Source organism: Tauraco erythrolophus, chromosome 22 (assembly GCF_009769465.1).
Source record: "Tauraco erythrolophus isolate bTauEry1 chromosome 22, bTauEry1.pri, whole genome shotgun sequence".
Taxonomy (NCBI): domain Eukaryota; kingdom Metazoa; phylum Chordata; class Aves; order Musophagiformes; family Musophagidae; genus Tauraco; species Tauraco erythrolophus.
In genome coordinates, this window is record NC_141486.1 from 2003685 (window position 1) to 2019409 (window position 15725).

Below are 15725 nucleotides of genomic sequence, written 5' to 3' on the forward strand. Positions count from 1 at the left end.
TTTGTCACCTTATTCCTTCTGGTTCCTAGTCACTGGCCACAGTGCCAAAATACTGTGGTCCAGATCTTCAGAACTGCGTGGCAGAATTCAAACCATCATGTTAGTTTGTTTAAAAAGGTGCAGGGCGAGATTGGCGTTGAAGACACAGTGGAACAGCGTGAAGGATCCTCCCAAGCCTTGTCCCTCTTTGCGAAGCCCGTTTCCTTGGAAGTGCTGGAGGCCTGGGAGGGTGCCAGGTGTCTGGTGTTGATGGGTCTGCAGTGCCCAACTCAGGGAGATGGAGGTATCGCTTTTATCCTGGAGCCTCTTGGTTTGGGTGCAACCCAAGAGCAGGAGGGAGAAAGTTGCTACCAGCTCTTGGGAGGGTGAAACCAACCTCCCAAATACAGAGGCGTGAAGTCAGCCTGAAAGCAGTTTTCACACCGCTTCGTCTGAAGTGGACTATGTAGAGCCCTAACTCAGAGGTGAGAGATGATGCTGTTGTTGTAGTGAGATGTTAGCTTGGCAGCATAGTGACTGGTGATTGCACTTAAATTCCAGCATCGTTAGCTACACCAGAGGTGCCGTTGCAGCAGGGACAACCTGATGATGCCCTGAGCCATCAGGAGAGGTTGGTGGATGCAGGCTTAAGTGGTGGTGTAAAGAAAACTTAGATCCTCAGTTGTCTTCAGGGAGCAACCACAGCAGAAGAGCTGCTGTATGTCAGGGGGATATCTTCTTCAGCTCATTTTCAGACTCTTTTTTTTTTTTTTTTTTTTTAAATTAGCTTAGACTGCAGATTCTGAAGGCTTTCTAAAAGAGGCTAGAGCCCAGGAGTGATTTTTTTCTTCCCCTCTTAGGGTGTATGTTCAAGGAGAATAGGCTTATGAGGCTTTAGATTAGTATAGGGTTTTTATATGGGCCTTTTGAAGAGCCTGCCAAAATTTGACCATTAATGTAGCTTTTGCCTGTAAAGAGTTACTTCAGAATGTCTTTTTGCACAAATGTTCTCATTGCACGCTACGAGTGGATGAAGCTACATTGGGACAAGCCCCTCGTTCTGGGTTGGGAGTATTCCTACAGGGAGATACTAGAAATAGAAACTCTTCATGAACAGAAAATCCCTGAGGCTTGACTTAGGTTTCAGTAAATCCTGCTCCCGTCTGACTGATCTGTTCTCTTCTTCCCAGGTGCATTGTAACAACATGTTTTCCAAGGGGGTGAAGATCTTCCAGAAGGTGGAGTGTCTGTTCAAACCACGCCTGATTGCAGACTGGGAGCCTGAACCTGTCGGAGTGGCAACTGTCTTAGATGACAAAAACCCCAGCGCTAGGTTTGTGACTGTCCCCCTCAACCAGCGTGTGGGTAAAGCCATACTTTGCCGCTTCTACTTTGCAGACACCTGGATGATGATGAGCGAGATTTCCTTCCAGTCAGGTGAGTATTCCTCCAAGGCAAGTAGATTTGGGGAAGCATAGAGAGCAAAAGGGATGTGTGGAGGTGCAGAACGCATGGGGTTAACATAAGTGTAGGGCACTATGGGGCTATATGGTGGGAAGGAGGAGACAGTAGAAGCACTGAGAGGTTTGAAAGGACAATGCAGGTCCAGTCTATGGTGGATGCTTTTCCAGCTGATACTGATGCACATGTGCAGAAGCACAACCAGGGCAACCAAAAATCAGACTGTGGAGCATTTGTTTTTGAGGCAGCTGCCTGCTGCTTATGGGCTTGATTTTTTACTTCTCTTTACTGAGTATTTTGTTATGAATAATTTAAGTATATCTACAGATGATGATCAAGTTACCAGGTTGTGAAAAATGAGGCTGACTTTTTTTTTTCCTCGAGTCTTAACTGTGACGCCAAAGTCAGTGCTGTGAAGTGCTTTAAAAGGCTCTAGAAGGGAATGGACAGAGTCTTGGAGAAAACTGCCAGCACTGACGGTGAAATGATCTGGCTGTAGCTTCCTACTTAGAAGGTCCCTAATCAGCTGTAGTGAGAGGACATCCTGGGGAAGGGGCACTCTGATCACAGCTTGCTGCTTATCTTGCTGATAGCAGCCCCTCCTGGCTACCCTTGCCCGTCATGCGTGGGACTGGGCAGGCTCTTGGGCTGGGCTGACGATTCTTATAGTGTGTTAAAATGGAAAAAAAAAAAACAAACCTTTGCTGCAGCTCCCTCTGGGTGAGCCTGGGGAAGGGTCCTGCATGCACTGGTGGTTTGCTGTGGTCAGGAAGTACAAGCTGTTCCATGGAGTGGGTTGTTATTCCCGTGGGTGTGCTGGGAAGCCCTGAGTGAGCAGGTATCTCTGTTCCTGACCTGCTGCGTGGGTCTCAGCCCATTCCTGCTTGGGAAGGCAGGGTTAGTGGTTGGGGTTCTGCTGACTGCTGGTAGGAACAGGGACGTTGTTGTACTGACTCCTTCTCTTCCCTTCTACAGACATGGAGAGCGTGAATCCTAATTTTGTTACGGTGGCCACAAGCACAACGGATCTCCTGGAAACAGAGTGCAACGTTACTGAGGGGACCTGGGGTAAGGACTTCTGTCACTCAGCCATGCCAAGGGCTCGAGTGTCAGGGCATTTTGCAGTAACATCCTAGTTATCCTAATTAATGTGGTCTCTCCTTCCATTTCTGGAGAACTGGGTATGGCCTGGTTACTGCCTTTGTGCACAGGGCTGCACCTTACAGCCCTCTGAGCCTCAGCTATTTCTTCTTCCCTTAGCTGGCTGGGCTGCCTCAGAGCAAGTGAGCTGAAGGCATATGTGCAGCCAGTGAAACTCTGAACTGCCAGCTTTATCATGGATCCATCGCAGGAATCTGTTCCAATGCGAAGAACAGTCTTTGCAGAAGTTCTCTGCACAGTTCATAGCTACGAGCCTCCAAAATGAGAATTTCTGATAAGAGCAAAATGTGAACATGGCTGATGTTAATGCTCAGGAAGCTGCCAAAGATCTTTACTGGCCCAGACTGTGGGAAAGGACATGCAGGAAGTTAGCCAGCACAGATAACCTGTGCTTTGTTAACTCCAGATTCTTCTTCATACCTCTATGATTGCAGAAACCACGTCTTCTGTAACCAGCACCTGGATAGGAGAGAAAGCAGATGACTCCAACACCTCTATCCTCGTGGGCTGCCTTGTGGCTATTATTCTTCTGCTCCTGATGATTATAATCATTATTCTTTGGAAGCAGTATGTTCAAAAAAGGTTGGAAAAGGTAATATGATGGGGCTATTTAACAAGCACAAGTTCAGTACTAACCCTAATGTTCTCAGAGTGGAAAGCACAGGGTTTCCCATCTTCGTAAGGCACCTAAAACTCCGTTCCCACAGCAGGGGAGGATGCCAGCCCTATCCAAGATGTTACTGGAAATTGCTGCAGTTGCAGCCAATACATTACTTAACAACTGAGCATCAGCTCAGCGTTTTTTTTTGGTCTCTTTACAGGCCCCACGTCGAATCCTGGAGGAGGATGCCACAGTTCGTCTCTCTTTCTACAGCTACACCATTGCCAACAACCAGACCCAGATCCACCAGTCAAATCCCACCTATGAACGTGCTTTTCCACTGGATTTGGAATATCACCAGCCAGCTACGCTGCTCCAAAAGCTTCCAGAGCTCTCCCAAAGTGCCGAGGATTCAGGTGATGTATTTCCCTCAGATTTTAAAGTGTGCTGCTTCTCAGTGTCTAAGTAATCTTCTCTGACTCTTACGCAATACAATACTAACCCAGGGACCTAAGACGATATTCTGAAGCCCTGAAACTTTTTTAGCACGTAACTATGGCAGATGGAGCAGCAGCCTCACTGGAGAGTGGTGGCCTTTTTTTTGTTCTCTTTGAAGACTGTGTTTATACGTTAGCCAGGTCGTCTTTCAGGAGCTGGTTTTGGCCATCACAGCAATCACACATGGGTGTTCTCATCAGCCCTTTGGCAGCGGAGTCGCTGCCTGCAGCAGTCCTGGGCTGCCCAGACTGGCTGGTGGAGAAGACCTTTAGCACCTCTTCCTGCAGCAAGGGCTCTTTGAAATTTGCTTAGGAAAAGCAGAGGGAAATACAGCAGAGAATCGTCAGTGGTGCACTGGCTTCCAGCCCTTGGGAGGCTTTTGGACGCATGGAGAAGGGAACGTTTCCAAAAGTGTTTTGTGCTCAGTGATGGCAGTGCTGGTTAGTGAATGGGAGGGTGGTGCTGCATTCCTCAAGCACTGACAAGTCGCTAAGATCCAGCATTATACTGCGCTGGGACCTCGATTTGGACTGAGTCAGGATGTGAATTTGAAGCAGAACAAACATTCTGTGTGGTACTGACCATACAGGGAGTTACTGGTAAAGACTTATCAGATGATAATTATGTGAATAAGCTGTAAGAGGTAGTGTAGCATGCTGAGAGGGGACGTGGAAAATGGAGACCTTGATCAGTTCTTGTTGCAGAATGAAATCCAGAGCAATTTTATGTTGCAGACAGTGTCCCTGTGTCAGGTAAGGGGAACAGATCATAGTCGGGATGATTCAGAACCAGGAAGTCACTGCAGACTCATGCCTCTGTGTCTGGGCAAGAACTCTTAGCTCTCCTAACTGGGCAGATTCACTGGCACCTCACGGGTATTCTGGTGCCTGCAGAAGTGCGGCTTGTTCTGGTTTAAGCCCTAGTTAAAATAAAGCAGAGCCTTCATCTGGGTGTACCGTGGCACAGGGTAGTGGGCGTGCAGCTAGGCTGAATTCCCAGAGGTCTGCAAGATTGGGAGGAGTGGAACCATCCTGTTTTTATGGGAGTGAGTGTGTCTGACTCCACCTGTCCTTGGTTTCCCCTTAGTGTGCAGTGGGGACTATGCTGAGCCTGACCTGACCAAGTCCACTCCCCACCAAGGCTTTCAGAACAACGTTCCTCACTATGCCGAAACGGATATCGTCCACTTGCAAGGTGTGACCGGCAACAACATGTATGCAGTCCCAGCCCTCACTGTGGATTCACTTACCAAGAAGGACATCTCGGTGGGTGAATTCCCACGGCATCAGCTACGACTCAAGGAGAAGCTGGGAGAAGGACAGTTTGGAGAGGTACAGCCATTGTCTTCAACGCTTCCTCCAACCGAAAGGAGTTGCCTGACACAGTGAAACCTCTGAGCTGCCTCTCTGGCCTTGCTTCATATCTGGGGACTGAGGGACCTGCATACCAGTATTTTATTTGATACATGTCTCTGCAATTGGGGAAAGCTGGTGTCCCTTAGGATAGGCTTCAGAGAGCTCCATTATGCACCTGTGAGGCTGCTGCTTGGCACCACATGATGATACATGCGTCTGTCATCTGCTGAGCTTTCTCTTTGCTCCTTCAGCTGCTTTTGATCTGTGAATGTTTTCACCTTGCTGCTGCTTCTCTCCCTGCTTTGTTTCCATGCCATCCCTAGTTCCATGCTGACCTGAGTCTTCCCCTCACCTGCTCTCCCTCTTCCACTGTCTCTTTCCTTCCCAGCTTTTGCTTATTCACAGCCTTAAATTCTACTGTCTGCTCTATTTTAGCAAAGCACAGCCCTCTACTGACTGCTTCCTTGTCTGTGATGGGCCCATCTTTATAATTCCTCCCTTCTGACAGCACTTTTCCTTCACTTCTTCCTGGATCGCTCAGTGTATCAGAAAAAGCACCGACATCCTCAGCCTCTTCGCCTGGCTGTCGGTGCAGTCCCTGCTGTTGTTGCCTGAATCCTGCTCCATCTTAGGCTGTGCTCCAAAAGTGAAACAGGCTTTTTTCTCATTGTTTTGCTTCTGATTTCTCGTTCCCTCTCATTCCTGTCCTTCTAATAACTGTCAAAGCTTTCTCCTCCTCCTCCTTTCTGTTGTCAAACAGCAGCAGCCAGGCTCTCCATCTCCACTTTCCTTGGAGATGGATTCAGAGCCCATTCCTTTCCTGGCACCACAGGCCAGGCCCTTTCCCTCACTTTTGCACATATGCCACATCATATTCTCTCTTTTCTCCTTCTCACCTCCTTAGTCTTTACCAAACTGGTCATCTGCTCCACTTCTCTGGCTTAGTGTGCAGTTTTGCTTCTAGCAACATGGCTCATTGTTTTTTTGGGTTTTTTTCACCTCTCTACTCAGAGCTTCTTTCCCTTTCAAGCTTTTTTTCCTTCCTTGCTTCTGACTACCCACTCCCTGGGCTCGGTGACACATTACCTGCACTTGTAATCTACGCACTTAGTACCCTGGTTCTCTTTGCTATTCCTAGTCTCATGACTGTACTTTCACCGCAGCAGATCTCATTCTCTGGTATCTGCAACAGCATCTTTGTACTTTTGTTTCTGTTCTGGGGGTTTGTCCCGTTTGTCTATGCCGTCTCCTGTTTCTCCTCACTGTGCCTGTCACGTAAGTTCTTGTGCTTTCTTCATATCAAATTCATGAAGCTCCCATTACATTCCCCTCTCTGCTGTGAGTCTTTGGCTGACACATCCGCTCTGCTCCCCTACTCCCATACTTTTTTTCCTATCCCGCTCACTCAGGTCTGTCTACTTTCCCCACCCCAGCATCTCTTGCCCAGTTCCCCAGCTGAATTTGCATTCTGATAACTTCTTAAGCAAATGTCTTGTCACTCCCTTTTTTACACAACCCTGGCAGTAATTTTGTCTTTATTCAGTTATTTATCTGAAGAAACTTGGCGTTCTGTGTACTCAGAGTATTCATCTCTGGGTATACTCATAGGTGAGCTGTTCACATCACATGTACACATACACTTTTCTCTTCACGCCCCCCCCACCCCAGAATTAGAGGACTTTGGATAGCTGTCTGATTCCTAGATGCTCCTTGGTTAAGTTGGAGCAGTGACTCATGCCAGGCTGCAGGACAGTTCAGTACGTGCGTGGCTGCTGTACATGCCAAGCCTGCTGCAGCCGTGCTGTCTGCATGCACATGCAGAGTAAAGCAGACAACTCCAGGCACTGTGACCTTCCTGAACGTCTCCAGTACTTGCTGGGCAAATTGAACTGCCCCAGTAATCTACTGCACCCATCTGTATGTGTGCAGTAGATTCAATGCATTGGAGACCTATCAGGCTGCAACCCATATCCACCCCTATGTATAGTGTATGTACACGTTATGTCCAGGATCTAGGACCAACCTATGGGCTATTTCTGATCGAAACGGTCACCTTAATTAGATCATTCTCTTGGTCATTGTGCCAGTGGTGACCAAACTGATGACCTCAATGTGACGTCGTTTTCCTCTGGTTTTTGACTTGTGCATACTCTCGTAGTCACCGCTGTCTTCTGCCCCACAGGTGCACCTCTGCGAAGCCGATGGCCTGCTGGAATTCCTGGGAGTCTCGTCTTCAGAATTCACTCACCAGCCGGTTCTCGTAGCGGTGAAAATGCTGAGATCAGATGTCAACAAAACAGCCAGGTAAGCGCATCCGCAGTGCCGACCATCCGCGAAAGAAAGGGAATACTCTGCAGGCAAGTTTCACATAGGTAACCCTGGTGACTTCTATAGGAGAGTGTCGTGTGTCTCTGGTGTATGTTCTGTGTGTCCGTGTAAGGAACGGGCCACGAGCAGGGAGTGGAGGACAGGAACACACGTCATGTCAAACTGAAGTGCTGAGTCAATCCTGGTTGCTGGGGAAGGGGTCAATGTTGAACACAAGCCCAGAAACAGCTTTCACACTTACTGTGTGCAGATGTGTAAATGTCTCTGAACAGAGACTTTCTTACATGCTACTTCTGCTTTCCTTAGACAAAGAAATAGTTTAGGATTCACACTTGTGTTTTCTACTTTACAAGAAATGATTTCCTGAAGGAGATCAAGATCATGTCCCGGCTGAAGAACCCGAACATCATCCGGCTCCTGGGGGTGTGTGTGCGTGACGACCCGCTGTGCATGATAACAGAGTACATGGAGAACGGAGACCTCAATCAGTTCCTGTCGCAGAGGGAGATCTACAGCAAATTTGCCATTTCAAACAATATTCCCTGTGTCAGGTAAGAGGAGCTGTGCCCGTCTTTGGGACGAATCAACCAGTACAGAGCTACCAGTTTCATCGGCTGTGCCTTCCAGGCAGTGACCTTCCTCCAGCCTGGCTATTGCCACGGCACGTACTGGGGACACTGGTCCTGCTTTGTGTGGGACTGGAGCCTGGAGATCTGTGTTCCCGGGAAGTGTCCCTGACTGTGGGCTGTTTTTCTGGTCACAGTGACTATCTTAGATGTATTGTTTACTCATGTGACCATCTGTTTACAGTAGTGGGCTTGCATCAACCATTTCATTAATCTGGGAAGCCAGTTGCATTGCAGCAAGAATTTTGGGATGAAAATCAAGAATGTCTCTTAGGCTTTTAAGGAGGTTCATATGTTCTCTGGATGTCTAAAAAAATATGACATGAGGGGAGTTGAGTGTGGAGCTTCACTAAGGAAAGATTTCATCAGCCAACAGAAGGAGAACATTTGGCAAAGAAAACCATTTTCTGTCAGCGGTGGCACTTTTCTCCCTCCTCTATGAGAGGATTAAATCTAAATAAAAGCATCTCTACTATTGCAGAAGTCCTTTCCACAGAGTTGGGTGTAGGACTAACACATTCTGCTCAAAGAAACCTGCACTGGTCAGAAGTTGCTGTGGTTTTTTAGCCCTTGGCATGCACCTCCCCAAAGGATTAGATTGATTTGTAGTTTGAGAGCCAGGCAGTTCGGCAGAACCACTTCTCTTGGTGAACTGGGCAGGGCATGGCTGAGTCTTACCATGTCGAGACACCACTGGCGTTTCTGCTGGTAGCTGGCAGTGGTCAGTAGTCCTGTTGAGGAGTGATGAACTGGCAGCCTGCAGTCATGACACAGCAGGAACTGTGGGATGGGAGAGGATTGTGTCTGAGTAGAAACATATTCCAGCTCTCTGCAGTCTCCTGCCCTTTCTGCACATCTGAAACAGCTTTCACGTCTACACCTGTAGATTTTTTCTGTGGCCAAAGCCTCAAACTGTTCTTTCTTCTTTATCTCCTCCTCCCCTCTCACTTGACTCTAGTGTTGTCACTCACATTCCTCCTTGGTTTCCATTTCTTGACTCTACCTCTAGTTTTTCTTTCTCTCCAGCTGATCCTTCAACCTCTCCTTTTGTCCCTTCCAGCCAGGTACAGTTTCATGTTAGAGGAGGCCATTATGACTAGCTCAGGTGTCTATGGAGTTGTTTACTGGAAGTGAAATGAATTCCTCTGCCAGAGAGTGCGGCTGGTCTCTGCCAGTGCCTGTGGGTGTCTGGTGTAGCAAGGTCTGGCTGTCCTGTCCTGCCGTGGCATGGCAAGGTCCCACCCTGGCATGGCAAGGTCCAGCTGTCCTGTCCTGGTCCGGCCATCGCATCCCGTCCCACCCTGGCATGGCAAGGTCCAGCCATCCTGTCCTGCCCCGGCATGGCAAGGTCCAGCCGTCCCACTCATCTCTTGAGCTCAGTTCTTGTCGCACTGAGTATGGTGACCAACCCTTTCCTGCAGAGAGGTCACACGTTTTTAAGTCCTTATGGCTCTTTGGTATTTGAAATACATCTCCCTACTGTCTCTGGCTATCTGGCAAATCATGAAGACAAGCCTGCTGAAAGGTGTCTCCCGTCCTGCCCCTCCATCTGCAGAGCTGCACACATGGAGCCCTGCGGAGCTCGTGGGGCAGAGGGGCAGGGAGCCACGGGCAGCTGCCCATGGGACCCTGCCAGGGTGCAGGTGGGACGCAGGGATGGGGCTTCTTGAGTCTGAAGAGCAACAGCTCCAGGCAGGGGCACAACTGCAGCTGAGCAGGGGGAAGGGAGAAGGTTGGGTCTGGAGGCTCTGCCTGCTCCTATGTGAAAAGCCAACAAAGGGGTTAACAAGGTACAAGTGGGCAGCCCAGTTCTTTCTCTGGGTGCCCAACAGGTCCATTCAGACCAGGAGAGGCATTGAGGTGACTATGGGACTGGGCCAAGTGTCCCCCAGCTAAGCTGAGGTGGTCACTGTGCTGAAAGGCTGGGAGGGAGGTGGTGCCCAGCGCTCTGCCGCGGCGAGGGGCTGCCTCCGAAGCGATGGCTTAGCTATGGATTAGAACATAGACTGGATCTGTTATCGTAGATGCATTATGTTGTAGCTCAGATAACATGGTAGAGCTTTTCTCACTGCCACCAGAACACAAAGAGGAGGAGACTGAGACTTTCTTTTTCTGAGCTTTATCAGAGAAATACTGACTGTGAGCAGTTTATTCGATTTGTTGTGACAAGTGCTTGATTATGTGAAGCATTTGAGCATGCACGGTGGGAAACAAGCCGAGCATCACAGAATAACAGTGTGTGAAGAATGCTCAGTCAGACGGTCCAAACTTTGTGTGTCTTGCAACTCATTAATATTATCTTCGTTTTCCTAATGGGGAAATTCAAATTGTGTTGGATGGAAAATGTATCTGTTTATGTTGTCAGTAATATAAAACACATTAAAATCAAGTAACTTCTCTTTAATGTTGAGGCAGATACTTGCATTAATGTGAGCATGCAGTAGTGGCAGTGTTTGAAATACCAAGCTAAGCAGTTTTTTAGATATGAGATTCTGAGATTGTACAGCTTAATTTTGCATGGCTCTCCACAAAAAGTCAGTGCTTTGATGCATAAACTCATGGAAAATCATGAGATTAATGCTTGATAATAAAAAAAAAATAAAATCTAAGTGATGTCTAATTCTAAGGGCCCTGAATTTCAGGGACAGCTTGTCTGGTTTTGCTTAGTCAGCTCAGGAACTTGGCTTAGCCTGGCAAGTGGGGGTGTTCATGCCCTGAAACTGGACAGTTTAGTTTCACTGTTATGGCAGAAAATAAAATGACAGTGGTGATACATGAAATGCAAGGGAGAGGTGAGTGGGGGGAACTCCATTGATTTTTCTTCCTTTTGTTTTCTTTTAATGCAGCTACTCTAACCTGCTGTACATGGCCACCCAGATTGCCTCTGGAATGAAATATTTAGCATCTCTGAATTTTGTGCACAGAGATCTGGCAACTCGCAACTGCCTGGTGGGCAACAACTACACCATCAAGATTGCGGACTTCGGCATGAGCAGGAATCTTTACAGCGGGGATTACTACCGGATCCAGGGAAGAGCCGTCCTGCCCATACGCTGGATGGCCTGGGAAAGCATCCTCCTGGTAGGGACTGCACAGAACCATTCTCTCTCCCTTCCTCCGATTATTTTTTTTTTTCCACTGTGCCCTTGAAATAGTAACACAGATATGTGTAACAGTCCTTATAGCATCAAAACATGTTACAGATGGCCCCAGGTGAGATGTCCACGAGGTCGTGTTGGACATAACTCAGATCCTGGAAAAGGATTTGCATGTCCTTGCAAATACACCACAGATCGTCTGGGGTGTAATTTCTTTTCTGGGCTTCTTTTCGCAGCCTTTCTGTGCTTATTTCCCCAGCTGTGAAGCCGAGAGTGACAGGGACAGACCTTCATGAGTTTCAAGTGCCAAGTCTGGTTTTGAGGTTGGGGTTTTGTTTTGTGTTAAGGGTCTTGCTGTCTCCCCTTAGGAGATTGTTCAACAGCCCAAACACACCCAGCTGGAGGCAGTTGCTTAATATTCAGCCCAATATTTCTTTCTCAAACTAGTTAGTGAGGTCACCTGTTGTACTTTCTTAAAACACCCCCTCCAAGTACCCAGGAAAAATTGTAATTACCTCTGCTATAAAGGCTGATGGGCCTACGCTTTTCTAAATTCGCCCTATTTTCCTGGTTACAGCTGCATCTAAACCATAACTCACTCCCATCTTCCTTGTGTGAACGTCTTCCAGACACTGACAGGCTGCTAGGGTTGCCAGATAAGCCTGGGCATTCTGGTTCTTGGATGTCTTCTGCCCAAACAGGCCCTCCAGCCCCAGTTGTTTTCTGTTATTTTCTGAGCAATCTTTAGCTGCTTTTTACTTCTTCAGAAACACATTGTTCCAAACACAGCTGGTTTGGGCACATTTTTCAAAGACAGAAAACAGGGAGAGCGAGCAGGCTGTCACCAACTTCTTACATGTGCAAAGATCAAAATTATTTTGGCCTTTCTCTAAGAGTCTGGAGTCTGCTTCGGCCATGCTTTCACCCTGAGGGCTTTGCTTCTTGTTCAAAGGCGTTTTGGTGCTGCACTGTTTTTGGTGGAGGTAGGCAGCAGCTGCCCACCCCCCTGCCACAGTCCATTTTCCTACTGCTGCAGACAAATACAGGTTTTCTCAGGAGGGACAGTGGTCTCTGGTTTTCTGAGACTTGCTCCCTGTTTCAGGAGGTTTGTCCCAGTGAAAGATGCTCCTTCTTTTCCCAGGTATGAATTCTTCATCCTCGTGTTCGGCTGTGGATGGTGTAGACCGAAATGTTTTTTGCTGAATGTGTGCTGTGAGCAACCTGGGCTTACCATGTGCTTTCTGTTTACAGGGCAAGTTCACCACAGCCAGTGATGTCTGGGCATTTGGGGTCACCCTCTGGGAGATGTTCGTACTGTGTAAGGAGCAACCGTACAGCCTCCTCTCCGATGAGCAAGTCATCGAGAACACAGGAGAATTCTTCCGGAGCCAGGGCAGGCAGGTAAGAAAGCAAATGTGACCTCTCCTTCCTTCACCTGACTTGGTCGCATCCAAGTTGATCTCCACAGGGACTCTCTGCTGGTCTTAAGTCATCTCCAGAAGTCTCTGCTGCTGTTACTCATCTTTTCAAGCGTGTCCTGCCTCTCTTTCCCCTCCTCCAGACTCATTGTGCTGGCTTTCCTCTCTTGGATCCCACTAAAAGAACCTCATGGCCCCATCAAATGCTTCTTCCTTATAAACCACTTCTTTTCCAATCTGCCTGGGATGCACTGTCCTCCTCAGCTTCTCTGGGCTCTCCTACAAAGTCCTTTTGCTCTTTCCCATTGTCAGATCTTGCTAGAACTAGTGTTTTCTCTGAAAGACAAGCACTTACTAAGATGTGGGGATGAAGGAGTTGTTAGTACCCAGGGGTTAGATACTCCCTGTAGTATCTCCACGTAGGCCAGAGAAGCCTTTGGTCATGTCTAGTTGCTTTTCTGTGTCACTGTCCTCTTACTAACTCCCAGGCAGGACTGTGCTCCCCACTGCTGCTTCCTTCAGCAGATACCAGTGGTGATGCAGGACAATCCAGCACCTCAGTACTGAGGATCTCTGTACCCCAACAAGTGGAGAGTCAGTTGTTTGCCATTGTCCCAAAATTCACCTTTAGCATCAAACAAGTTAAAGGATTAAGGGGAATAAAATAATGGAAGGTTTTACTCACTGTCTCCTGAATACTAATGATTTCGTGAAGAGCCTAAAAGATGTGTTTTGAAATGAGAGGGGGGAAGAAAAAATTCTGCTGAGCTGTGCTTTAGATAAGCTCTAAAAGGTGTTTTTTCTGTCCCTGCTAACAAGCTGTCACGATGCTTAGAAAGCCTCATGGGTTGTCTACGGTGAGTGAAAGTATTTGGATTTTGTTGTGGTAAATTTGGTTTTGGTTTGTGTTTTGCTGTCACTTGGAGGACAGATCTCTGAAGCATCCGTGTTTCCTGGGGGACAAAGGACTGTTTTGTGACCAGCTCATCAAACAACTTGGCAGAGTGTCCGCAGCGCCACTTGAGATGGCGTCAAAGCTCCATCCAGACTTCACTGCCAGATTCACGCTTGATGGATTTCAAACATTGCATGATGGCTGTGTCTTGTAAACCTGGAATGAAACTGTCCGTTTGGTTTTCATTTAGAGGAGGTTCAATTCTGGTATGCAAAGCCCACTGAAATAGCTCTATTTTTCTTCCTTTCAGATCTATCTCTCCCAGACTCCTCTGTGTCCTAACCCTGTGTTTGACCTGATGCTGAAATGTTGGAGCAGGGATATAAAAGATCGTCCCACTTTTGACATGATTCACCACTTCCTGCTAGAACAAATGGAATCAAACATTTGACTCCAGAGAAAGAGACAGACTGTTGAGAACAGAGTGACTTTGGTGTCTCTTTGCCTGTACCTCACGGGAAGATGGTCAGGCTACCTTGCTCTCCTCCCTTGACTGTTCCATATTTAAGTTGAGATGTCCATGGCAGCTGCTCATTCTATTGGCCATGGTCTGACACACAGGACCAGAGGATCTCATTTGGTTGAAAAATCATCTCCTCTTCGGAATCACTTCCTGGGAATACTGTGAGAGGGGTTTTATTACATACCCGTACACCTTTGGGCTAAACGACTAAGTACAACCTTACGAGGGACTCGGAGCTCTCTCCTGGGTGGAATAGGAAGCTCCCAGTCGGTGAGAGCGCTACTGCTCAAGAACAGATTTCTGGAAGTAAAGACTTCAGTCTTCTGAAACTATCCATTAAATCCAATGGAAGTCTTGTGCACATGAGCAAGTGTTTGTCTGCTCTTGCTACAGAGGAGACGTGTAGTGAGAGACTAGAAATGTCTGGAGCTAGGGAATGCTTTAACAGATGGAGAACTGGCGGAGCTGGATTTAGCAACCCTTTGGAAGTAACGCTACCAGGGTCTACGGAGGATGCTGATGCAAGAGTCCAAGATCATGTTCTTTTTTTCCTGTGGTTGTTAAGCACTGCTTTTGTTATATATGTGCGTTTTCCCCACACTGGATTTTTTTTTTTCTAGAAAAAAAATTTTGAAAATGAATGTTAAAGGTCATAGGAAGGTCGCTACAGTAGAAAATCTTCTTTTGACCTACAAATTAAGGCTAGGGTAGGGAGTTTGTATTGAAAAGTAGCTGATACTGTACTACTGTCACTATGTAGATTTATTAGCCTAATGAACTTGTAGCCACAATGGACTGATGTGCAATTAATCCTGTATAAGTACCCATTAATATGAGATCTCTACGTCAATGCTGTTTCGTGTGCAGAGGGAACTTAGGTTTGGTGAAACCGGACGGCTGCGAGCGGAACCCGCTGTGCCACTTGTCGTAGCTCACGTGGGAGGAGGAGGAGGAGCAGAGTATGGGTCATCCCCCTGGTGCTCAGATACGTCTTTCTGGCACCAGCAGTTCCTCTGCAGGTCTGCAGCAGGGTTGGTGCTGTCAGCCAGACCAGATGCACTTCAGCCCAGGCTCCTGTATTGCCCTGATCAAAGCTGGCATCGGGAGATGGGACCAGCCTCGCCCCTTAGTCTGGGTTTGCCTCTGATTTTGGATGCTCCCTGCACGACGTAAGACAATTTACTCATTGAACTTGGGATTGTTTTTTGTTTGTTGTGTCACAAACGGCTCATTCTCTGGAGGGTTTTAGAGGGCTCTGAAATCCTTTTGGAGTGAGTTGGAGAATTCAGCTTATTTCTACAATAAATCCATTGTGGATTTACCAGGTGCCTGGGGAATACTCTGCTATTCCCTCTCTAATCGTTTAGCAAGATACTTAGGACCAAACTAAATATTTCACGAGCTGGGAGAAGATGAAAGCTCAGCACTTGGCTTTTTTTTAAACAGCATCCAGCATTGCTTATATTTCCAGTAAAGGTTATAAAGATAATTTTTATCTTAGCCACAAGCAGAGTATGAAAGGCTCTGTGCTACGAGGGCACTGCTGAGAGAGGGAATGTCAAAACAGTTACAATATGACGAGGATAATTTATGTTGAAAGAAAAAATCTGCTTCTGCATGGGCAGATGCCAGGATGGAGCGTGGCATGGCCGTGTCCGCTCCCCGAGCGGAGCAAACTCTGTTGTGAAGTTTCCCAGTTGCAGCTCACTTGATAGGACCGTGCCCAGGTTGTCCTGCTGCAGACCTGGCGTGGGGTTCCCCTGCCTGCGGGCAGCTGTCTCC

The 15725-nt window shown here is 47.6% G+C and overlaps 1 protein-coding gene across 1 annotated transcript in view; it reads left to right on the forward strand.

Annotated features, from left to right (window-relative positions):
* LOC104383644 (discoidin domain-containing receptor 2) overlaps positions 1–13871 on the forward strand; it is a 32812-nt gene extending 18941 nt beyond the window's left edge. The window contains exons 7-16 of the mRNA XM_009991850.2: positions 1170–1416; positions 2416–2508; positions 3036–3193; positions 3423–3618; positions 4787–5031; positions 7238–7359; positions 7737–7934; positions 10856–11090; positions 12359–12508; positions 13731–13871. Of these exons, the coding sequence (XP_009990152.1) occupies positions 1170–1416; positions 2416–2508; positions 3036–3193; positions 3423–3618; positions 4787–5031; positions 7238–7359; positions 7737–7934; positions 10856–11090; positions 12359–12508; positions 13731–13871 (1785 nt within the window). The remainder of the gene's footprint in view (positions 1–1169; positions 1417–2415; positions 2509–3035; positions 3194–3422; positions 3619–4786; positions 5032–7237; positions 7360–7736; positions 7935–10855; positions 11091–12358; positions 12509–13730) is intronic.
* The last annotated feature ends 1854 nt before the right edge of the window (positions 13872–15725 follow it).